This window comes from Lissotriton vulgaris, chromosome 2_1 (assembly GCF_964263255.1).
Source record: "Lissotriton vulgaris chromosome 2_1, aLisVul1.2, whole genome shotgun sequence".
NCBI lineage: Eukaryota > Metazoa > Chordata > Amphibia > Caudata > Salamandridae > Lissotriton > Lissotriton vulgaris.
The window spans coordinates 1,864,322,572-1,864,346,839 of NC_141687.1; the positions used below are offsets into that span (position 1 = coordinate 1,864,322,572).

The 24,268-nt window shown below is 45.6% G+C and overlaps 1 protein-coding gene across 1 annotated transcript; it reads left to right on the forward strand.

Moving 5' to 3' along the window:
- The first annotated feature begins 1,631 nt into the window (after nucleotides 1-1,631).
- LOC147733435 (uncharacterized) lies at nucleotides 1,632-23,492 on the forward strand. Its single transcript, XM_086958967.1, has 2 exons — nucleotides 1,632-3,819; nucleotides 23,360-23,492. Exon 1 carries the CDS (start codon nucleotides 2,177-2,179, stop codon nucleotides 3,455-3,457), a length of 1,281 nt encoding a protein of 426 aa, XP_086815093.1. The 5' UTR covers nucleotides 1,632-2,176; the 3' UTR covers nucleotides 3,458-3,819; nucleotides 23,360-23,492.
- Nucleotides 23,493-24,268: the final 776 nt, after the last annotated feature.

A 24,268-nucleotide genomic window follows, 5' to 3' on the forward strand; every position in this document is an offset into this window, starting at 1 on the left:
AGTACTATCCCCTGCACCTTAGTGACCGTCCCTTCCTTCCTTTAGGAACAGCCCAGTTTCCTTTTTGTTGTCTACATTATCCAGGGCGACGATTGTGGCTGGACCTTCCATTCATTCTCTTGACCACCGTGGGGATTTCTCTGTTTGGTGAGTAAGATTAGTTCATTCCCCCTACCTTTCTACCCTCAGTAAAATACTGAGAGAGCTACGGGTACCTCTACTTTCTTCTGGAGCCTGTCTAAACTACCTCCTTTTCACTTAATTTTACACCATCATCACACCTCTCACTCCCCGACCACCACAAGATGGATGGGCAAGGGTTGAGTTTCGGTGACGATGACGCAGCCGCCATTCATAGGATACCATCAATCCTTGGTATTGACATTGAAGCAGCTACTGGGAGTAACTCCGCGGATTGGAAATCACTCTCTGATATGAAGAGAGAATGGGTGAGGATTACCCTTCATGGAGCACTCATGGCTGAGTATTTTAAGGCTAAAATAGCACTGAGCAGCCTCATTGTTAAGAAGTTCCCCAGGATATTCTGGGAGGATGGCCAATTCAAGATCGAATGATCATTAATCTCATGGAAATGTACCCACGACTTCCTAATCTTGCTGGTCAATACAGCAAAATGACTAGCTGACAAATTCCTTAGCAAAATCCAGACTGCAGAAAGTGCCCTCAAAAGTGCCGGGCAGAACCCAGGTTTTAAAACCAAACTGGCTGAATTGAATAAGGAAATCTCGGAACACAAAGAATTTCTGATGAAACAGAAGGTAACTAAGTTACAGAAAGACATTCAGCGCTTTTCTAAGGAAAAGGTCTACCCTTATTTAAAAGACGATTATGTCCTACCCAAGACGGGTTACCTCTCAGATTCTAGTGCTACTTCCTCCAGAAGAGGTTCCAACAGTGACAGCAACTCGAGTGGTGATGATTGGCAATCACAACCCCGACGGGTAAAGAGAGGGGGGAGGCGTGGCCAACAATTCTACCCACACCCTCCCTTTCAGGGCCCACCATTTTGGCAATACCCCCAATTCCCGCATCCAATGCCACCGTATGCACCCCAGTACCCACCTCAATTTGCCCCACATGGTACCAATCAGCCGTCTTTTTTAGACAGAGGTTGGGGCAGAGGGCGCGGGGGCAAGCAAGGAAACGGGCCGGACAAGAGAGTACAGTGGGAGGACACACAAGCTCAAGGGATGGACACCAGGAGCAAGACAGAACGAAAGTGAGTCTGGTGGTGAACTTATCTTCACGCCAACTTACTGAAGGCGAAGAAAAAGTGCTGCAGAAAGGACTCGGATTTGTTCCCACACCGAAGATTGATCATTTTCAACAGACTTGCGAAATTCAGAAACTCTTTCGCAAAATCAGGTTGAGGGCCTTCTTTGACGGAAGAGCACAAGAGACTCCTGATGACTCAGGTCTCCACAATCCCTCTAATTTTACTCCACATAGTGGGATGGTTCCTAATGAAATATTAACATACGAGCAGGCTGTGCTCAAGGACATTGGAGCCATGAGACCGAGCAAGAAACATCTCAACCTCTCCAAATCTGAGATGCAGATGCTAGATTCCTTAGCAAATGATCAATCTATAACGATTAAGCAGGCTGACAAGGGTGGGGCTACTGTTCTCATGAATACCACTGATTATGAGACCGAATGCCTCAGGCAATTAGGGGACAGTCGATACTATACCCCCATTCCATCCAACCCCACTGAACGCCTGAAAAGAACCATCACTGGTATGGTCGAATCTGCTGAATGCCAGGAATGGATCAGTAAAAAGGAGGGGGAATTCCTGACATGAAAAGAACCCCAGGTCCCCTACTTTTATATCCTTCCGAAAATCCACAAAGGGACTACCCCTGTACCAGGACGCCCAATAGTATTGGGCATTGATTCTGTATTAGAGCCCCTGTCACAGTTCTGTGATCACTTCTCACAGCCACTGGTCAAACGGATCCCTTCCTATGTCCAGGACACCACCGATGTCCTGCGTCTCTTGGATACTCTACAGGATGATATCCAGGTGGATTTCCTCATCACCCTAGATGTGGAGGCCCTCTACACGAACACCCCTCAGAGGGCCACACTAGGGGTGATTGAGAGGATCCTCAGTGCCGAAGAATGGACCTCTCCCACACCAACCTCTTTCATCATGGAATGTGCCTCCCTAGCCCTCACAGAAAACTACTTGGAATTCAAAGGGCAATATTACCATCAGACCCAGGGTACCTCCATGGGAAGCACATTTGCTCCTTCGGTGGCCTGTTTGTACATGGCCGATTTTGAGGAAAGATATATCAATGGCCCAGTGAATCCCTACAATCTAAACATCAAATTATGGAGGAGATTCATTGATGACATCTTGATACTCTGGGCAGGGACCTCAGACCTATACAAAGAGTTTTTCAATTGGCTCTACAGGTTGAATGATTATCTCAACTTCACCATAACGGCCTCTGCCACCAACATTGCCTTTTTGGATCTAACAATTAGGCTACAGGGAGAAAAAATTGATACCACTATGTATCGGAAACCAACTGACCGGAACCGTCTGCTCCACTTCACGAGCCACCACCCCAAAGCCCTGAGACTCAATCTTCCTTTTGGGCAATTCCTGCGGGTCAGACGGAATTGCTCTAACCTGACAGACTACAAAACAGATTCCATCATACTGTCCGGAAATCTGATGGATAGGGGCTATCCTACCAGGGAGATCTACAAGGCACGTAAACGTGCACAAAACAACCATAAGGGAGCCCTTCTTGAGTACAATATCCCTACCTCACAGGACACAGACCTCATAACCTGTGTCACTACCTTCTCGCCAGCTTCTAACGAAATTAAGAAAATCATCAAACGGCACTGGCAGATCCTTAACACAGGTAGTCTGAACCTCGCAGCACCCAGATTTGCCTTTAAGAGGTCAAGGAACATTAAAGGTATCTTGATCCACACGAGACCCAAAAAGGTAGAAGCAAGCAAACAAACCACTCTATGGCAATTGCCACCTGTACGGGGCCACTACCCATGTGGCTCCTGCAGCGCGTGCCCTCCCACGTCCATACACAAGACGATTCTCCTGACAGATACCTTCACGTGGGAACTACGGGGGCACACTTATTGCAATACTCCATACTGCATATATCTGCTGAGATGCCCCTGTGGGCTGCAATATGTGGGCATGACCACCCGCCCCATAAAAACCCGCATCTCAGACAACAGAAGCAACTTCCGTTGCAAAAAAACAAACACCAAGATGTGCAGACATTATGTAGAACAGAACCACACGGCTGACTCACTCTCGTGGCTAGTTCTTGAAGCCACCTCAGACAAATCTAAACACAATTTATTCCTGAAGGAACAGAGGTGGATACACCATTTGGCCACCGACAGCCGGGGACTAAACGAGGACATTCCAGGGAGTGCCCTGTGAACACAACACTACAATGGAATCTCCAAGATGCTAGATGCCCCCCCCTATATACTGTACTCTGCTAACTCTTTATTATTCAATGGGTTTAGAGCAAATAATATGGATGGTTGCTGAACTACCTATGACTATCACCTTCATATGACTACATAGCATATATCCACACCACTTTATGCTATCTGTCTGCGTACTTTACAACTTCCTCCTGTATACCGGATACCGAATTAAAAAAGTTAAATACAAGGCCCATCCACTCTGTTGTTACATTAACGCTCCTGGGCCCAGCACTGTATTTGTGGATCAATATGGCTAATCCTTTGACGCATAAACACCTGGCATTAAGCAACTATGGATTCACATACTCTGTCCTGATTAAGCATGGGCGGAAAATCCGTTCCGCTCGCGGATTTTGCGGATTTTCGGTAAATTCGCAATCTGCGAACGCTCGCAAATTTACTGAAAATCCGCAAATTCGCACGCAGCGGATTTTTTTTTCTTGGTGATACAATTTTGCGGCGTGCGGCGTTCACTTACCGTCATTCAGCGTTTGCCGAGTTGTTTTTCTCGATATTTTGCGAGTGCTGCGCCATTTTGGATCTTTCTGCGAGATCCCGCGGGAGTTTGGCGACCGCGATTACGTCATCGCACCCGCCACCTTGCACAGCGAGAGTTTGTCAACGCGAGTACGCCGTGATCACGTATCGCGAGAGTTCGCAATTGCGAACCCGTACATGCGGCGCGCAGCAACAATCTCGCACTCGCGAAAATACAAAATTTGCAATTCTGCACAAGAAATCCACCAGCAAGCAGCATAAACCTTCTGAAAATGATGATTTTTATCAGAATAACTCCTCAAGTTGACATTTGCCTGCACTTTTCTTTGCAAGGAGTCCATTTGGGGGGGGGGAGGAAGGAAGTGCCCCACAGTCTCCAACTTCCTGTTCCTGTCCAGCAGGCTCCTCCCAGTGCTTTCTTCATGTGCAGGTCACTTTCATTCGGATTCTTCACCTGGAAGGATTACTTTTTGTGGATGCTGCTGGATATTTGGATTTGAGGCCTTTTTGACTTTCTTTGCATCACTTTTGGATTAGAAATTTCACAAGTAAGTTTGTTTGGGGCATTACAGTTGCTGAAACTACAATTTTGTAATTTTCGATTTTTGGGCTGTTGTTGGGGCCTTTTTCCCAGGGGTACTCAGTGGTGGGTGGACTGAGTCTTTCTGTGGGGTCTCTTTAATAAAAACATCATGGAGGGCCTGGATGGCTTGGGATTGTGCTGATTTTTCTGTGATTTTCGTTTTTTTGGGCTGTTGTTGTGGCCTTTTCACCAGGGGTAGTGAGTGGTGCATGTGCCTAGTCTTTCTGTGGGGTGTCTTGAATTTAAACATCATGGAGGGCCTGGATGGCATGGGATTGTGATGATTTTTCTGTGTTTTTCGATTTTTTGGGGTGTTCATGGGGACAGGCCATGTGGGTGGGGGCCATTTTGAGTGCTGCTACAGGCCCTGGCCATGTGCTGGGAGGGAGGGGGCCATTTTGAATGCAGGCAGTGTTCTTAGGTCTGCAACCATTTTGCCTAGCTTTCAACCTTTATGCCCAGGGGTAGTGAGTGGTGCATAGGCCTAGTCTTTCTGTGGGGTGTCTTGAATTTAAACATCATGGAGGGCTTGGGATTGTGCTGATTTTTCTGTGATTTTCGTTTTTTTGGGCTGTTGTTGTGGCCTTTTCACCAGGGGTAGTGAGTGGTGCATGTGCCTAGTCTTTCTGTGGGGTGTCTTGAATTTAAACATCATGGAGGGCCTGGATGGCATGGGATTGTGCTGATTTTTCTGTGTTTTTCGATTTTTTGGGGTGTTCATGGGGACAGGACATGTGGGTGGGGGCCATTTTGAGTGCTGCTACAGGCCCTGGCCATGTGCTGGGAGGGAGGGGGCAATTTTGAATGCAGGCAGTGCTCTTAGGTCTGCAACCATTTTGCCTAGCTTTCAACCTTTATGCCCAGGGGTAGTGAGTGGTGCATAGGCCTAGCCTTTCTGTGGGGTGTCTTAAATTTAAACTTCATGGAGGGCTTGGGATTGAGCTGATTTTTCTGTGATTTTTGTTTTTTTGGGCTGTTGTTGCGGCCTTTTCACCAGGGGTAGTGAGTGGTGCATGTGCCTAGTCTTTCTGTGGGGTGTCTTGAATTTAAACATCATGGAGGGCCTGGATGGCATGGGATTGTGCTGATTTTTCTGTGTTTTTCGATTTTTTTGGGGTGTTCATGGGGACAGGCCATGTGGGTGGGGGCCATTTTGAGTGCTGCTACAGGCCCTGGCCATGCGCTGGGAGGGAGGGGGCCATTTTGAATGCAGGCAGTGTTCTTAGGTCTGCAACCATTTTGCCTAGCTTTCAACCTTTATGCCCAGGGGTAGTGAGTGTTGCATAGACCTAGTCTTTCTGTGGGGTGTCTTGAATTTAAACATCATGGAGGGCTTGGGATTGTACTGATTTTTCTGTGATTTTCGTTTTTTTGGGCTGTTGTTGTGGCCTTTTCACCAGGGGTAGTGAGTGGTGCATGTGCCCAGTCTTTCTGTGGGGTGTCTTGAATTTAAACATCATGGAGGGCCTGGATGGCATGGGATTGTGCTGATTTTTCTGTGTTTTTCGATTTTTTGGGGTGTTCATGGGGACAGGCCATGTGGGTGGGGGCCATTTTGAGTGCTGCTACAGGCCCTGGCCATGTGCTGGGAGGGAGGAGGCCATTTTGAATGCAGGCAGTGTTCTTAGGTCTGCAACCATTTTGCCTAGCTTTCAACCTTTATGCCCAGGGGTAGTGAGTGGTGCATAGGCCTAGTCTTTCTGTGGGGTGTCTTGAATTTAAACATCATGGAGGGCTTGGGATTGTGCTGATTTTTCTGTGATTTTTGTTTTTTTGGGCTGTTGTTGTGGCCTTTTCACCAGGGGTAGTGAGTGGTGCATGTGCATAGTCTTTCTGTGGGGTGCCTTGAATTTAAACCTCAATGGAGGGCTTGGGATTGTGCTGATTTTTCTGTGATTTTCGTTTTTTTGGGCTGTTGTTGTGGCCTTTTCACCAGGGGTAGTGAGTGGTGCATGTGCCTAGTCTTTCTGTGGGGTGTCTTGAATTTAAACCTCAATGGAGGGCTTGGGATTGTGCTGATTTTTCGGTGATTTTCGTTTTTTTGGGCTGTTGTTGTGGCCTTTTCACCAGGGGTAGTGAGTGGTGCATGTGCCTAGTCTTTCTGTGGGGTGTCTTGAATTTAAACATCATGGAGGGCTTGGGATTGTGCTGATTTTTCTGTGATTTTCGGTTTTTTGGGCTGTTGTTGTGGCTTTTTCACCAGGGGTAGTGAGTGGTGCATGTGCCTAGTCTTTCTGTGGGGTGTCTTGAATTTAAACATCATGGATGGCATGGGATTGTGCTGATTTTTCTGTGTTTTTCGATTTGTTTGGGGTGTATAACTGAACTGATGATCCTCTGTCTTCCATTGCTTTTAGGTGCACAAGACTCAAGAGAACCACCAGTGCCAGGAAGAAGTCCTGCAGCGGTGTGTGTGTGCAGCATAACGTCACGCGACGCCACGTCTGGCCACAGACAACTCTGCAACTCGTGCAACTGTGGCCTGCTGTTCTGACCTGCTCTGAAGAAGATGGCCCCAAAAAAAGTTCCCTGTAGCTCCTCTAGCAAGAAAGTTGCCAGTAAGGAGCAGAAGAAGCAAGTTACCAAGGAGACTGGTGTGCCGCCCGCCACATTTTTTAGGAGTAAAAAAAAAAAGTACGCCTGCAGCAGCAGCGGGATCTGCTGGGGACCAAGATGGGAGCAGCACCCCCGCTCCATTGGGCTCAGTGCCACCACCACCACCATGCCAACTTAAGTCCAAGCCCTTGAGTGCTGCAGAGGCACTTAGTCTAGTTGTTCAATCACCATCGACCAGTGATGTTGGCTCATCGCAAGAAAGTAGCAGCAATGTCCCTGAATCAACACAGGTTGTTGTAACTCATCTGACGAGTGTTGAACAACCACAGCCGCAACAACAACCACATGTGCAAGTACAAGCCCAAGTACATGTGGAAGGAGAGGCAGCGCAAGGAGATGCGCAAGCAGAGGTGCATGGAGGGTCACAAGTGCCCACAATAGTTGTTCCTGCCGAAGTAGGGGCACATCAGGAAATCGACAATCAAGCCGAGGTATCATTTGAGGAAGCCACTCCTCCTGATGATCATTCATTGTCTTCCACATCCCTAGCAAGGAAAAGATCAAGGGTGGTGTCTACATCTTCTTCAAGCCCACCTCCTTCTGATAATATGGATGAAAATTGGGAACCACCACTACCATCTGAGAGTGAGGCACACCATGATCTGACAAAGGTAGTTAAGCGTAAAAGGAACGTCGTCTAAAAACTCATAGTTATGGAGTGTGATAAGGCTCAACAAGAAGTGGCGGATACTGCTGCTGATGAAGGCTCTCACGACGACGACCCAGTTATCATAAAGGTCACTGCAGCCCCAGCGGGCATTCAGCAAACAGACATTTTGACCCTAGCCTGAGAAGCTGCTGAGCGTGATGATGATGTCGACGAGGAGGCAATGGAAACACAACAATCATTGGAGTTAACTAGTACACCAACACGTACAGCTTCCATATTTCTTCCTCGCCAGAAGGTACCTCCATCCACCTCGACCTCAATTAGTGGTGGTGAAAGTGCACAACGTACTAAAGTTCGGCAATCCACAACCTCCACTTCATCTGGCATTAGCAGCATGACCACCACCACCAGTATCGCCGCCTCCTCCGGCCCCCACAGACAATTCAAGTCCCCAGCTTGGGACTTCTTTAGTGTTTGCCCAAAAAGGGAAAACTTTGCCATTTGTAGCATTTGTAAGCTTGCAGTTAGTCGTGGTAAGTTTGGTACCAACTATGGTACCGGAGGCCAGAGAGGTCATCTTAAGAGACAGCACGCTGTCCAATGGTTTGCGCACCTAGAGGCGATCAAGGAAGCCCGAATTGCACGTCAAGAAAACGTTGATGTTTCATCTGATGATGACGAGGAGGAAGAAGACGTGTCAAACACTTCACTTACACCCAGTACCCCTGTCAGCAGCACACCCCATGTGAGCCACACTAAGAGTGTGGGAGAGAGTGAGACACCAATGCGAAAAAGTTTATCAGCGAGCGTAACTGGGTCACAGAAATCATCATCATCCCGAAAATGCTTGGTCCAGGGCAACATTAGAAACATGTTGTTTACAGAAGCGCCATATGAACGCAACCACCCACTGACGCGTCTGTATAACACTAAGCTGGCTAAAATGCTAGCTCTGGACCTTCTCCCTTTTTCTTTTGTAGAAGGGGTTGGTTTTCTATAATTAGTGGCAGCGCTTTGCCCTAAATGGAAGGTTCCTAGCCGGTTCTATTTTGCCAGAGTTGCGGTTCCAGCACTACATGAAGATGTGCTGGAGGTGATTGGGGCAGCTTTGCAGAAGAGTGCTGTTCACACTATACATCTGACAACAGACATGTGGACCAGTGGCGCAGGCGCTGATTACATGTGCATCACTGCACACTGGGTCTCTTTTTCAGGGGTTAAAGCAAAGCTAAACGCAGGTGTTGACCCGGACCAAGTTTTTAAAGCTGCTCGGAAACATGCAACACTAGCCATGTTTGGCTTCGAGAAACGTCACACAGCACAAAACATTTTGGATGAGTTTAACACAAAGGTCCTTCACTGGCTGTCCCCAAGAAAATGCCAGATTGGTTATGTTTCCACGGATAATGGCGCCAATGTAGTTAAGTAGTAAACACGTGATGCCAGTGGGTCACTGGGACCATCCCTGCAGGAACACCGATATCTCCTCTAATAATATCAGAGGATTCCGCACATTGTTGTATATAGTTTTGACAGTCTTTGTTTATTTTTCATAGATTTCTTCAGAAAATCAATTCATTTCACATGTTTCATAAATCATATATTAATATTCGAGACATCACGTGTATTTCATCCTATCCAATGCATTTCGGGCCGATATGTGGCCCTTCATCAGGGAACAATGCTGTCAAAAAGACAGTAAACATGTCACCTGTTTAGAAATGTTGTCTTAAAAAGATATCGTAAAAAGTCAAACATAAGAAATGGTTCATACATGTAAATACTGGTCAAGCGTTTGTCTCGGTCACATTTGTTTATGCAATAGTTTAAATGGTGAACATAATCGGTAAATATAACTGAAAAGCAACTTACATGTCTGATTTTGTTCAGGTAAGATTAAATGCTAAAGATGAGTGAGAAACGAAAAAGATAACATATTACATTATTGCTAACTATCTCAATAATTTTGAGTGGTACGATGTGGCATTTAGTCTGTTGATTCTCTAACCTGATGTGGAGTTTGAGAGATCCGCGCATGGCGGGTATCTTCAGTTTGAGAACGCCGCTATCGAAGGCGGTCGCCATTAGCTCTTTGTATACATTAGTGTTCCCGGTCGCGTGATCATGGTAACTGAGGATAGACTCACCTCGAATTAGCTCGGGTTATCGGTAACCTTAACTGCTGAAAGTGATCGTATGGTGCATACCAAAAGTATTATGGTATTGTTAAGTGCAAAAACGGTTAAAAAAATTATTAGAAAAATTAATTAAAAAAGTGAGGTGAAAAAGGTGGTCTCGAAATCTAGTTAAAGAGAGTTCATAGAGTCAGGTTCCTGACTTAGCATGGTGTGCTATATGAAAGGTGAGAAAAACATATGTGAATTCTACTGGATATGTTTATAATCAAATTGGCAGAGTATCTAATACTATCACAGTAACACCAAATTGCATTTTGGGAGCAAAATCATAAGTAGCATGCAAATTCTATTCTATCGTTTAAACCGTTTGATTTCTGAGTACATAATCTATAGATCCAATAGTTCTCCCTTTGTAGAAGGTGTTTGGTATTGTCTCTTCCTTATCCAGTAGAATTCATATATGTTATCTTTTCGTTTCTCACTCATCTTTAGCATTTAATCTTACCTGAACAAAATCAGACATGTAAGTTGCTTTTCAGTTATATTTACCGATTATGTTCACCATTTAAACTATTGCATAAACAATTGTGACCGAGACAAACGCTTGACCAGTATTTACATGTATGAACCATTTCTTATGTTTGACTTTTTACGATATCTTTTTAAGACAACATTTCTAAACAGGTAATATGATTACTATCTTTTTGACAGCATTGTTCCCTGATGAAGGGCCATATATCGGCCCGAAATGCATTGGATAGGATGAAATACACGTGATGTCTCGAATATTAATATATGATTTATGAAACATGTGAAATGAATTGATTTTCTGAAGAAATCTATGAAAAATAAACAAAGACTGTCAAAACTATATACAACAATGTGTAGAATCCTCTGATATTATTAGAGGAGATATCGGTGTTCCTGCAGGGATGGTCCCAGTGACCCACTGGCATCACGTGTTTATTAGTTAGATAACGGCGTTTTTAGAGGTAATAACGCCACCAGCAGTGAACCCAAAAAACGAACTAATATTTTACAAACAGCTGTGCACCCATCCAAACAATTGTTTCTTGCCAATGTAGTTAAGGCCATGGAGCTGGGTGACTATTTCAGAGTGCCGTGTTTGGCACACTGTATAAACCTGGTTGTTAAAAAATTCTTGAGTGATAAAGACAGTCCAGCGTGCGAGGTAGTGGACACCTGCCAAAAAATGTGCAACCATTTCAGCCATTCTTTTAAGGCCCGGAAGCATCTGAGGAGCCTGCTACATAAACGTCGAATGCCGGTGAAAGCACTCATCCAGGAGGTGGCAACACGTTGGAACTCAACCTTCTACTTGCTTGAGCGTCTGTATGAGCAGTATACGGTACTCGATCACTATTTCTTAAAACAGGGTACAGCTCAGAAGGACCTGAGGATGGATGCGGCGCAATGGGAAATAGTTAAAAGCCTGACAGGCATGCTTCGTCCTTTTGAGGTCTTCACGCGTGCAGTCAGCAAGGAGGACTGTAATTTGGGAAAAGCTATCCCATTGTTGTACATGCTGGAGCACCAACTGAAGGCGGTGTCTTCTGTGTTTCAAAAAGATGAAAAAAACCAAGACCCTTTTGTTTTGGCGGAGAAATTATTAGAGCGCCTACAAGGTGATGAACGTCTTAAAATGATCCACTCAGAACAGCATTACATTTGTGCTACTATTCTGGATCCACGCTACAAAAAGGCGCTGGCAGGCCGAGCATTCTATCCTTTTGCTGATGAAGATGTTACAAAGTACAAACGTTGGCTAGCCTTGTCAGCCAAGAGGTTTGAAAGAGAACGGAAGCTCATTGAAGGAAAATGCAGTACATCAGCATCAGCATCAGCAGGCCATCCCCAGTCAAAACAATCCACTCCTGCTCCTGTGGCTGTGGCACCAGTGACCTCTCAGCCGTTAAAGACACTGGCAACCGGATCATCTGCACCAGACACAACAGTAACATTGGATGCTGAAGAGGATTGGCTAACTCTGCTTGGGTTTGGTTCTCAAAAGTTTACAGCAACAGCTAAGCAAAGTGGAGGAACCTTGGAGGACCTTGAGTCGATGGTGCAGAACTATCTGAATGACTCAACAGAGGTCTATGTTAATGCTGACCCATTGGTGTATTGGCATGGGAAAAAAGAATTGTGGCCACAGCTCTCCAACCTGGCTTTATACTACTTGTCTTGCCCACTCGCAAGCGTGTCTTCTGAACGTGTTTTCAGTGCTGCTGGTGGCATTGTAACTCCCAAACGGAGCCACCTCTCGCCTAAAAATGTGGAGAGGTTAACAATGATCAAGATGAATCAGCACCTCATACCACCAGATTACAAAGTACGAGAAAGCACGCTGGATGAAGACGAGGTGGACAGCAACGTAGATGAGGGAATTTCTTCTCTGTTACGTGACACTGAGCTCACCCTGTCTGAATTCGCAGAGTATGATGACGAAGCCTTATTCTTATTCCCTGACACCGAGCCCTGAAAATGAGACAATGAATCAATAACTTTCTTTTTCGTCCTATTCACTTTTATTCCTGTGTGTCTGTCTTTCTTTGTTGTGCACAGTTAATATAATTCAAACTTTAATCACCTAATCACAAAAACAAGCCCATCAGCAGAACTGTCTTCACTTGTTTGCTTATTGATTTGAAGGTGCCGCAGTCTGCATTCCTCAGGTTCACAAGTTCAGAAGAACATGCTCCTCTATCCTCCTCCTCCAGACTCCTATTTCCCTCAAAGCAGAGGGCTGAATTATGCCCAATGAAGAAATACTCAGCACTTGTGAGGGTGTTCTACTTCTTTGCGGGTGAGTTGACGGCTCTGGGGCCATTGCTGGGAAGCTCTAATACCGGATAAAAGTGGTTTGGACCAAATCGGAGGTGGAGTTATTTTTGTGTTTTTGCTGACTTGCTTGCATTTGAGGTGCTCTTTGAGGGGTTCCGGGTGTTTGTGGGTGAGTTTTGGGGTCTGGGAGCACTGCTCGGACAGTCTAATCTTGATTGCATTTGCTTTTCCAGGAAATCCGTGGTGGAAAATGGGAGTTATGACCCAGCTGCACAGCGCGTTTGGACCGAAGGCCGAGAAATATTGTAAGTATGAGATTTTCCTTTTTGGCTGTTTGGGGGTGTTGTGCTTTTTGGCGGGTGGGTTGGCGGGTCTTGGGGCATTCCTGGGAAGGGCTAATACCAGATAGAAGTGGTTGGGACAAAATCCATGCAGAATTCTTTTTTGCTATTTCTGACATTTTGCTCAATGTAGCATTTTCGGGGGCCTGTTTGGGGGGCTTCCTGGTGTTTGTGGGTGGGTTTCGGGGTCTGAGAGAACTGCTGGCTATGGATACTTTAGTTTGCAAGAGGTTTGAAGCAAATCCATGGTGGCAGAGGGGAGTTAGGGCCTAGCTGCAGAGCGCGCGCGGAGTGATTTTGGAAATTGGCAAGAAAATGACTAAGTCCCCATTTTTGGACTTTTGCTTTTTGGCTGTTTGGGGGTCTTCTACTAGTTTTTTCCTGGGTTGACGGCTCTGGGGCCATTGCTGGGAAGCTCTAATACCGGATAAAAGTGGTTTGGACCAAATCGGAGGTGGACATTTTTTTGGCTTTTTGCTGACTTGCTTGCCTTTGGGGTGCTTCCGGGTGTTTGTGGGTGAGTTTTGGGGTCTGGGAGCACTGCTGGGACAGTCTAATCTTGATTGCATTTGCTTTTCAGGAAATCCGTGGTGGAAAACGGGAGTTATGACCTAGCTGCCTAGCGCGTTTGGACCGAAGGCCGAGAAATATTGTAAGTATGAGATTTTCCTTTTTGGCTGTTTGGGGGTGTTGTGCTTTTTGGCGGGTGGGTTGGCGGGTCTTGGGGCATTCCTGGGAAGGTCTAATACCGGATAGAAGTGGTTGGGACAAAATCCATGCAGAATTTTTTTTTGCTATTTCTGACATTTTGCTCAATGTAGCGTTTTCGGGGGCCTGTTTGGGGGGCTTCCTGGTGTTTGTGGGTGGGTTTCGGGGTCTGGGAGCACTGCTGGCTATGGATACTTTAGTTTGCAAGAGGTTTGAAGCAAATCCATGGTGGCAGAGGGGAGTTAGGGCCTAGCTGCAGAGCGCGCGCAGGGTGATTTTGGAAATTGGCAAGAAAATAACTAAGTCCCCATTTTTGTATTTTTGCGTTTTGGCTGTTTGGGGGTCTTCTACTAGTTTTCTCCTGGGTTGACGGCTCTGGGGCCATTGCTGGGAAGCTCTAATACCGGACAAAAGTGGTTTGGACCAAATCGGAGGCGAAATTTATTTTGTTTTTGCTGACTTGCTTGCCTTTGAGGTGCTCTTTGGGGGGGTTCTGTGTGTTTGTGGGTGAGTTTTGGGGTCTGGTAGCACTGCTGGGACAGTCTAATCTTGATTGCATTTGCTTTTCAGGAAATCCGTGGTGGAAAACGGGAGTTATGACCTAGCTGCAGAGCGCGTTTGGACCGAAGGCCGAGAAATATTGTAAGTATGAGATTTTCCTTTTTGGCTGTTTGGGGGTGTTGTGCTTTTTGGCGGGTGAGTTGGTGGGTCTTGGGGCATTCCTGGGAAGGTCTAATACCAGATAGAAGTGGTTGGGACAAAATCCATGCAGAATTCTTTTTTGCTATTTCTGACATTTTGCTCAATGTAGCATTTTCGGGGGCCTGTTTGGGGGGCTTCCTGGTGTTTGAGGGTGGGTTTCGGGGTCTGGGAGCACTGCTGGCTATGGATACTTTAGTTTGCAAGAGGTTTGAAGGAAATCCATGGTGGCAGAGGGGAGTTAGGGCCTAGCTGCAGAGCGCGCGCGGAGTGATTTTGGAAATTGGCAAGAAAATGACTAAGTCCCCATTTTTGAACTTTCGCTTTTTGGCTGTTTGGGGGTCTTCTACTAGTTTTCTCCTGGGTTGACGGCTCTTGGGCCTTTGCTGGGAAGCTCTAATACCGGATAAAAGTGGTTTGGACCAAATCGGAGGCGGAAATTTCTTTGTGTTTTTGCTGACTTGCTTGCCTTTGAGGTGCTCTTTGGGGGGTTCCGGGTGTTTGTGGGTGAGTTTTGGGGTCTGGAAGCACTGCTGGGACAGTCTAATCTTGATTGCATTTACTTTTCAGGAAATCCGTGGTGGAAAATGGGAGTTATGACCTAGCTGCACAGTGCGTTTGGACCGAAGGCCGAGAAATATTGCAAGTATGAGATTTTCCTTTTTGGCTGTTTGGGGGTGTTGTGCTTTTTGGCGGGTGGGTTGGCGGGTCTTGGGGCATTCCTGGGAAGGTCTAATACCGGATAGAAGTGGTTTGGACAAAATCCATAAGGAAAAGCCTTTTGGCACTTTTTGTAACTTAGGGTTCATTAGGGTTAGCCCTAGCAGCAGGATTGCATGTGTTTCGGGGTGTTCTAGATTTTTGCAACTGAGTTCTGGGGTCTTAGATCACTCGTGAGAATGTGTAATTTTGGTTGCAAGTCATTTGAAGAAAATCCATGGTGGGAAAGGGGGGATTTGGCATAGTTAAAGAAAGCCTTTGCCACTATTCTTAACTTAGGGCTTGTTAGGGTTAGCAGTATTTCTATTGCATGTGTTTGGGTGGGGGGGTTTTCGAGTCTTGGAGCGATGTGGATACTTTTGCTTGCTTGCAAGTGGTTTGAATACAATCCACGGTGGGTAAGGGGGTATTTGGGCCTACTTTTACTTTCAAAGTACGTTTTGTCACCAGTTTTCTGCTAGGCCTCATTTTTTAAGATCTGATTGGGGGTCTTCTACATTTTTGCGACTGGCTTTAGTAGGGGTCTGGGTGGGAGCACTGCTGGGAAGGTCTAATTTTGTTCTAAAACACAGTTTACAGACAGTACACCTAGCTTGAGGGGAAAGATCCGCTAAATTAATTTGCCCATACATATTTATCCTTCAAAAGGTGACTCAGACAGAGTACGCAATTTTCAAAAATATTGTACTGTCTATTAGGAAAATCAAAGTGTGACTTTTTGCACTACACAGCGTACATACCTTATATTTATTTATCAGTGGTGTTGTAATATATCACTTCCTGTTTTTCGTTCAATAATTACAGGCCGGGTTTCAGTCTGTACAATGGGGAAAAAAGGATGGAGTCAGGCTTCACATTAGCGAGCCGCAATTCAGCATCTGCCAGGCAGGCAGTGGACAGGGTGTTTTCTGGTCACCAACATTGATGGACGAAGCGTCAGCTGGAATGGAGGAATGCCGCTAATAAGAGGAATTGTTTGTTGCATGCAACTTACTTACCAAATTCAACAGGACAACTACAACAACATACAGATACAGTATCCATTGTTTTCTTCTATGAGTGTGACTGCATTTCTTGGATCTCTCTCTGCTTCTAAATTGATCCCTACAGCCATTCTATAGGTTTTACTTCGGCTATTTTTTAAACCTAATTTAATGTAAGAAGTGTTTCTCTGAGTGCAGAGATAGGCAAGTGAAAACGCTGCAGCCCTGTACTCTCGCATTCTAGTACTACTTACTTTTCAGTAACAATGCATGCAGTAGTGCATGCACTTCCTTTATGTCACTTAAAAGATTTATGGTTAGCTTTGTACCCAAAGATTTCTTTATCTTCAATTATTGTTTGTCCATGCTGTGCTTTTTGTTCTTCTCTCAACAAAACCTACCCAAAAAGAAACCCCCATTCCCATCCATTTTCCAAACCCTAACCCTCTTCCCCCGGGCTGTGTGGTTTTGCTTGATGTGTGACTAAATGACATCAATAATTCCACACACTTGCTGGGGAGGATAAGGTCATAGCAACAGGCTGGTGAAGGAATCCGAGGATATATTCTAGACTTACTCAGCTTCAGTACTATTTCTTGTAGTAGTAGCCAATGTCAAAGAAATCCAACACAAGTACAAGTTATACTTTCAATACTTTACCATTTGTTAGGCTACATTGTGGCAATGTTCTAGTGTACTGTCACCTGCTATATTCTCTATCGTACCGTTGTAATGCTACAGTAAGGACAAACCAGGTTTCATTTTCTTTTTTTCCATAGGCATGCAACTGCCACTATGTCACACCACTAGTACCACCGCAATGAGGAGGAAATTTCATCCGCCCTGGATTGCCAACCTTAATCGCCATTTCCCGTGGAGCCAGCCCTGGGCCTAGCCCTACTTTCAAACACAAATTACAGGTAAGATAAGCGTTTGGTTGGAGGTAGTATAATGGAGTATTAGGAGAGACGAGAGATTGACGGTAGTACTACTAAAGTCCTAGGACTATTCAGGAAAATAAACTTACTGTTAAACCCCCACCCACCAGACTCAAAAGCAGTAAAAAACAGGTATGGTCAGATAAAGTTTAAAAAAGTATATTTTTGTAGCCCTAACAAAATAATATTCCGCAAGACCCTCCCTAACCCCAACGATTGTCCTTCAAAAGTCCCAAAAACAACACAACTCCCAATTCCCACCCCCCAAAAATCTCTAAAAAAGGGGCAAGGGACACTACGGCAGGGTGCTGTTGACTTTAGCGGCCAGGGCATCATGCTCCTTGCGGAGGGTGGCATGGTCGAAGCGGAGGCCCTCCACCAAGTTCTTATAGGTTAGGACCTCCTGCTCCAGGTAGGACACTCTGAGGCATAAGCGGCGCAAATCCTGTTGGGGGCAGCTTTGCTGCTCGGCGGTGGCGGTTGGCTTTGGTAGCCCGGCTCCGTACCGCTGGAGCACTGCGCTGGCTGGCAGCCCGTGGGGGCACGGAGGAGGATGCAGCTGTCCCAGTGGATGTTGTTGTTGTACCGGTAGACTGCCTCTCCTCCTCCTCCAGGGCCACCAGCCACCGATATTCGGCGACAGTGGCATCCAGCCTCCGTTGCCGGGCCATTCGAGCCAGCTCCCTCCTCCTTGATGGTCTGTTGGATTTGGAAGGAGCAACTATATGAAGAAAGAAAGACATAGTCTGTAACCAATGCTCCTTAAGATTAACACAAAATGATTGAGCAGAAAGTTGTGTCACAGTACAAGTAGCAAATTGAAAGCACAGTACATAACTATTGAGGACAGTATCTATGTAACCTCCGACTTCTTCATCCTTGCTCTAACATTAGTGGGAGTTTAAGGAACAAATTCTACGAGCACTATGGACTTCCATTACAGTCGACTATGACAGTACACCAGTCTTATTCTTCTTCTTCTCTCTTGTTTAGGAAAATTGGTACGTTATCTTATGCAAGCCGGCATAATGCCAGCGCAGTGAACTTGCACCCGAGAAAAACAGACGCACACCATGATGAGTGAGACAGACTTGCGTTACTGTACCGGTCCAGTACATGCAGGTGGTGAAGCTCTTACTTTTCTATTACGGGTGGCACTGAGAATACTCTGTTAAAAGGGCTACTGCTTAATTAATTTAGTTTTCACCCTACAGTGCAAATGAGTACTAGAAAAGGAAAATGAAGAAGCTAAATAATCTGATTATCTATCACTTCACATGGGATGTATTTGATGACATATGGGATGACTTTAGGTGCTTTGCTTATTATTGAGTGAACAGTGATACACCCACACATGAATGACGTACTACTACTAAACTAAGGTTATTAAGAGAGGTAGGGAGTGTCCACCGTAATAACCGGATATATGCTGTGCTTGCAGTTGCAATACAAACTACTGCTACTATTCATGGTAGTATTTGGACAAAATTACAACTTCTTTTCCTTGCCTTTCCTACACTGGAACGGACGTGCGGGTGCAGTGTTACATGCTCTTCAAAGTAACACTTAGTTCACCCAGTGACCGTCTACTCTCTCTAGATACACATATGCTATCTAAGAGTCAGATAGTACCATGATCCAGGCATCTATCCATTCAAAGTAGATGCACACATACAGTTTCTGTTTTACCCACCCAGGCTGTTCTCCTTCCTCCCATCCTTGCTTCATCATTCACCCAGCCATGCACCATACCATATTCTTTCCTTCCCAGCCACCTCGGGGACCAAGCAAACACATATCATTCTTCTTTGCCAGTCATCATTACATTTCTCGTCCTTCCACACTTACTTACACCCTTCTTTCGCTTTTCGTTCATCCCATCCATCAAGTTCATCTCAGATCTGATTGGGATTCTTCTCGCCAAAAACTTCACAGCTAAGTCGAAGTACATTTAGAGGAGGCTACTACCTGGTTGATTTATAATACACCCGTGCAGAAAGCACACTCTGCAGTCTTCAATCTCAATAAGTAAGGAATATATAGCTTACCTCTGCCCTCCACCACCGTGTTATCCCTCACAGGCATGTCCTTGTCCGGCACTTGCACCACCTCCTCCCCAGAGTTGTTCCCCTCGCCCCGCCTCCAGATGTTCCACCTACAAAGTACATTTAAGAATGTTAGAATACACCACTCACTACTATATAATATTTGGTCTAGGAGGAAGAAAGAAATGTGAAAAAAACAGAATACAATGTAATAATTTGTGACTGTCTACTCTAAAGTAAAAATGTCCCTTTTCCCAGGGAAGGCTGTTGTCTTGCTGCACTTTTTGGCACAACTGATGAATGCTTGCTTTTTATTTTTAACACGCACCACTTTTTCTCAGACAGAAGCTTGACTTCTAAGAACACGAGCAGGAATAAGTTCAAACCAGGTGAGAGCTCGGCTCGACCACAAGAAATGTGTCCAATTAATCGTCAGCACTAAGCACTTTTCCATTTTCAGTTAAACGTTTACTTTTATGACAAACTTGATTTTAATAAATGTGTTTACTTTTAATAAAGCTTTTTAAACTTAAATAGACTCTTTGGTTTTTGGTCCTCCAGACTAGAGTGGATGAGCTAAAGGTTTTGGAATTTTTGCAAGCATGAGTCCGTGCCTCTGCCATCATTGGGGATCAATCATCGGTGACTTTGGGAGCTAAATGACTCTGCCACACTATCTAGTCAGTAAGGAGATTGGGGGTTCAACTACAAAGTCTGTTATCACTGAGGTATGTGGAAAGTCTAACAGCACCTATTATAATTGATAAGCTAAGCAATGCATTATTTAGTGTCCATAGTTCTGTTTGTGCAGATTTGTCCCTGCAACAGTAGTAGAATGGATTGTCCTACTATCCAAACCAAAAGTAAAGTAGTATCTTATTCTTTCTTGGTGGTCATTCACCTTTTTATTGTTGCCAATTGTCAAAGCATAAACATTTAGAAGACTTGAAAAGACATTATGGACAATCCCAGAGGACTGCACTCAGTGCATAGAGCTTTTGCTGACTAGAATGGGAGTCCAATGGAATTGCCAAATGTGCAATCTTAGTTAGCTACACAGACAGACTAATAAGAATAATCTAGTAATACCACAGGGAGTCATAGTCGAGGCAGGATAAGAATTTAGATCCAGTCTACAAGAAGATCAAAGACGATTTAGAAAAAATCGAATGAGGAACGCTAGGAAAAAATAAGTACTCTATATTAAAATTAAAACTTACTGGGGCCAGCAAAGGAGCCCTCGCCTGCCCGATCCTGGCCTGCATCCTGAACAGCACCCTCCTCCTCCTCCTGTGTCCTCTTGCCCCTGGAGGGAGCTGATGTACAACATGAAAGAAAGAAAGACCAGAAAACATGGATGATATTTGTCAACCAAATCAAACATTTCAAAAGAACAATAACAAAATATTTTGGCGAAATAGCAAATAGACAACTATTCCATGGGCTTTATTGACCAATCTCATGTGGTCTACTACGTTATTAGTATTGCTTGATTTGCGGACCGTCGAATTGGAAACTTCTTATGTAACTCACTAAACAAAGTACTAAAAAGGTTTGCCTAGGATTGGCAGGCAGCAGTCGCAGCACGCAAAGTGACAGACAAAGTCCATCATGATTGCAGATCAGCGACAACACTAAAGTTTCCTACTACATTAACCAGTCATTAAAATACTCAAACTATCAATCCACCACCACTATTTCTTCTTATCGCCATGTGTACAAAGGAAGGACTGGACTTGAGTCTGTAGGGGCTGATTTAGAAGCCCCTTGCGGCTCTTTTGCTCCATTGTTGCGTGACTTTTGTGACGCAGCGGCAGAACAAAAGAGGCGCAATGGTGCGGCGTATATTAACAACGTGATGCATATGGGAGATGCATCATGTTGTAAAGCTCTGTGCCATCAGGGGGCGTTCCGGCGCAAGGGAGTGCGTTCCTGCGCAGGAACGCATCCTAAAAGTGGCTGAGGGAAATCTACAAGATTTCAATCAGTCACTTTAAGGACAATGATACGTGACTCAAACCCTGCGCCTGCTTGAAGCAGACGTACGGCTTGACGCAGCATTGGGGAGATAGGACACCCCAGAGCATTGATGGAGCTGCGCCATCGTTGCGACGCAACTACTGCAATGCGCCGCCTTTATGGCACAGATGCGTAACGCTTTGGTGATGTTTTGGGCCAATGGTGCGCCACATTCTAAATACGGCGCACCATGGGTGATGGTGGCGTGGCACACAATTACTGGCGCATCCCTGCTACTTTGCAGGGATGGGCCAGTAATTAAAAATCTGAACCTTAGTGTCTAGCATTACGCAGTTCTTTAAACTACACTCATACATAATTTCACAGGCCAATGAAATGAACACAAAATCGAAAACAAATAAGCATCGTAGCAACACTACTGAGAAGGAGAGCAGTGCACCTGAAATGCACAGAAGATTTTGAAATATAATTTACCTACAATGTAATGAGCAGCATTATTGCTCTTGGTCAAAAACAAAAATTTGCAATATAATAACACACAGAGCAGGAGAAAACAGAGTAGTAAAGAAATAGCTACTACTACTCACCAAGCCCGGGGATCTCAAGGCCAAGCAGGTCAAGCAGATCGCGTTCACGGTTCAGGACATCCGTCCAGCGGTGGGTGGCCTGGTTGTAGGTGCGCCGGACCCGAGAGTGGTGGTACATGGCCCGGCACACCTTCTCCCACCGCTTCCGGCGCTCCCGGATCCCGTACCCGCTACCGATCCTGCTGCCTGCCATGATGGTCCTGGGGAGGCGGCGCTGAACATAAAAAATTAGTGCGGCCACCTCCTCCGGGCTGAAGATCTCCCGGGGTACGACCTGCTCCCCCCTCAAACGCCCGTGCGGGACCCTTCCCATTCTCGGGATGCTTCCCGGCTCCCTTCACCATGGTCTGGGCAGAAAGGAAGCTAAATAATAAAGAAAATAGAATAGGGAAGAGAAGAAAAGTAAAGAGTTGAAAAAAGTAGTTCAAAATTAACCAAAAGTAGCAGAAAACACAAAAATATAGAGCAAGAAAGATAGAGAGATAGATAATAAGTAAAATAGATCAAAAAAAACTTCAAACAAGCAAAGGATGGCAGAGATACAGAGAGGATACCAAAAGCATGCCCAGAACCATAGCAATGAATGAGAAACAAGATGGCCGCGCCCGTTCACGACTGCGCGGGTAAGTTCGCGCGAGATTTTCCTCGCGAACACCCGCGAAATTGTACTAGCGAGCCGCACACTTTGCGAGATTACACTTCACGCCCGGAAATGGAAATACGTCATGTAAACAAGATGGCCGTGCCCTTGAACGACCGCGAGGGTAACTTCGCGCCTTGCGCTACAAGCGGCTCGCTAAAACGCACAAAACCTTGCGAACTAACACGCCGCAAAAAACCAAATCGCATATTAGCACAAATTCGCGGCTTCCGAATCCGATCTCGCGCAAGTTCGCACCCCGCGAATCCCGCGAAATTGCAGAAAAACAAGTTTTGCAAAACTGAAAGCACTCAGCAGGTGCAAGAGTTCAAACTCATCATTAGTAACCATTCCCTGTAGTGCTTCCTGACTGGGGCCCCTCCAGAGTTCAGTTGCTAGTTGCAACAATTGTATGACCCTGCTCTGACCCTCACAGCAGGCTCATAGAATAGCTACAAGTAGGCCACAAAGGTCCTGGAAAAAAAAATTGCACTGCAACAGAAAGCAAATTACTGATAAGGAAGCAGGTGCCAGACCTGGAATTTTAAAACAGTAACACATTAATAAACTAACCCCAAATTAATTCATGTCAGTTGAAGCAGGGCAGGTGTGCTTGCTTTCCCCCCCCATAATCTACAGTGATGATGAACCAGAGGGTGGCATTGATGTAACAGAGGGTGGCATGGGTGAAACAGAGGGTGGCAGGGGTGAAACAGAGGGTGCTGGGAACCTGTGATGATGAACCAGACGTAGAAACAACATAGTCGCGACTGTTGCGAGCCGACAAGTAAGTTCGCAATTGCGAACTGGTACCAAACCTTCGCGAACTGGCAGAAACCCTTGCGAACACAAAAAAAAAAATCCGCAAATTCGCGAGAATTCACGGATTTTGCGGATTGCGAGTTCGTAAATACGCAAATTCGCGAACGCCAGATTCGCAAAATTCGCCCATGCTTAGTCCTGATTGTACTACTTGCTGTGTATACAACAGTAACTACTCCACCATTGCGTGCACCTTATATACATACATATCTATCACGGTAGTACACAGGCATATACATCACTGTATGAGCCAGACCTATATACAATTCGATATTGGGAAGTCTTGTAACTGGGTCACGCCATCCACGCAGATGAATGGCCTTCACTTATGCCAATCTACAATACACCTAACTTTGTCTGCAATGTTGCTCATTGAGACATTTAACATGGGGATCTACTTTGAGTTATGTAGTTCCTTGCATTTGCTTTGAACTATACCCCCTCCACTCCATCATGGCCGCCGTATTGACTAGCGTTATCACATGACCCACCGGCACTTGTCCCTTCCGGTTTGAGAGCCACGCCCACCGCATTACTTAATCTCTAACGCAATACCGGCTTTTCACTATCCGGACCCGGTAGAGATGGGTAGGCGTGATCATCGCTGACTTAGGCAGTAGAAAGTAAGTTACCTGGATGAATGCTACACCCGGATGACTGGCGTTGATACCCCCGACGCATTTGTGTAAATGTTTGGACTCCGTGCTTGTTGGTTGTGCGAACACAACTTTGAGGTCGCACATAGTCTAGTTTCTGGTTCGTAACAGATGACGGACCCGGTGTTGCCATGCGGGCGGACCGCGCTGCTAGCGTTTGTTAACGTGCTGTTTCTAATCTGAATGAACACGCATACCTATAGGGCCACGACCAGAATCTGGGCGGTAGCTTAAATTAACCCAGTGCATGTCCTCCTTTAGAAGGTTCCGCCCTCATCTTACACGATAGTAACAACAAGGGGCATGTGTTAAATAATGGCCGCGGCAACAACCAACAGCTGGATTGCCTTAGTGTTGAATAGGCCCCTTACTGTATGGGTCCTTCCATT

Bases quoted from the DNA above. Each gene is read 5' to 3' on its own strand.
- LOC147733435 (XM_086958967.1), top strand. From the start codon at position 2,177: ATGGAATGTGCCTCCCTAGCCCTCACAGAAAACTACTTGGAATTCAAA.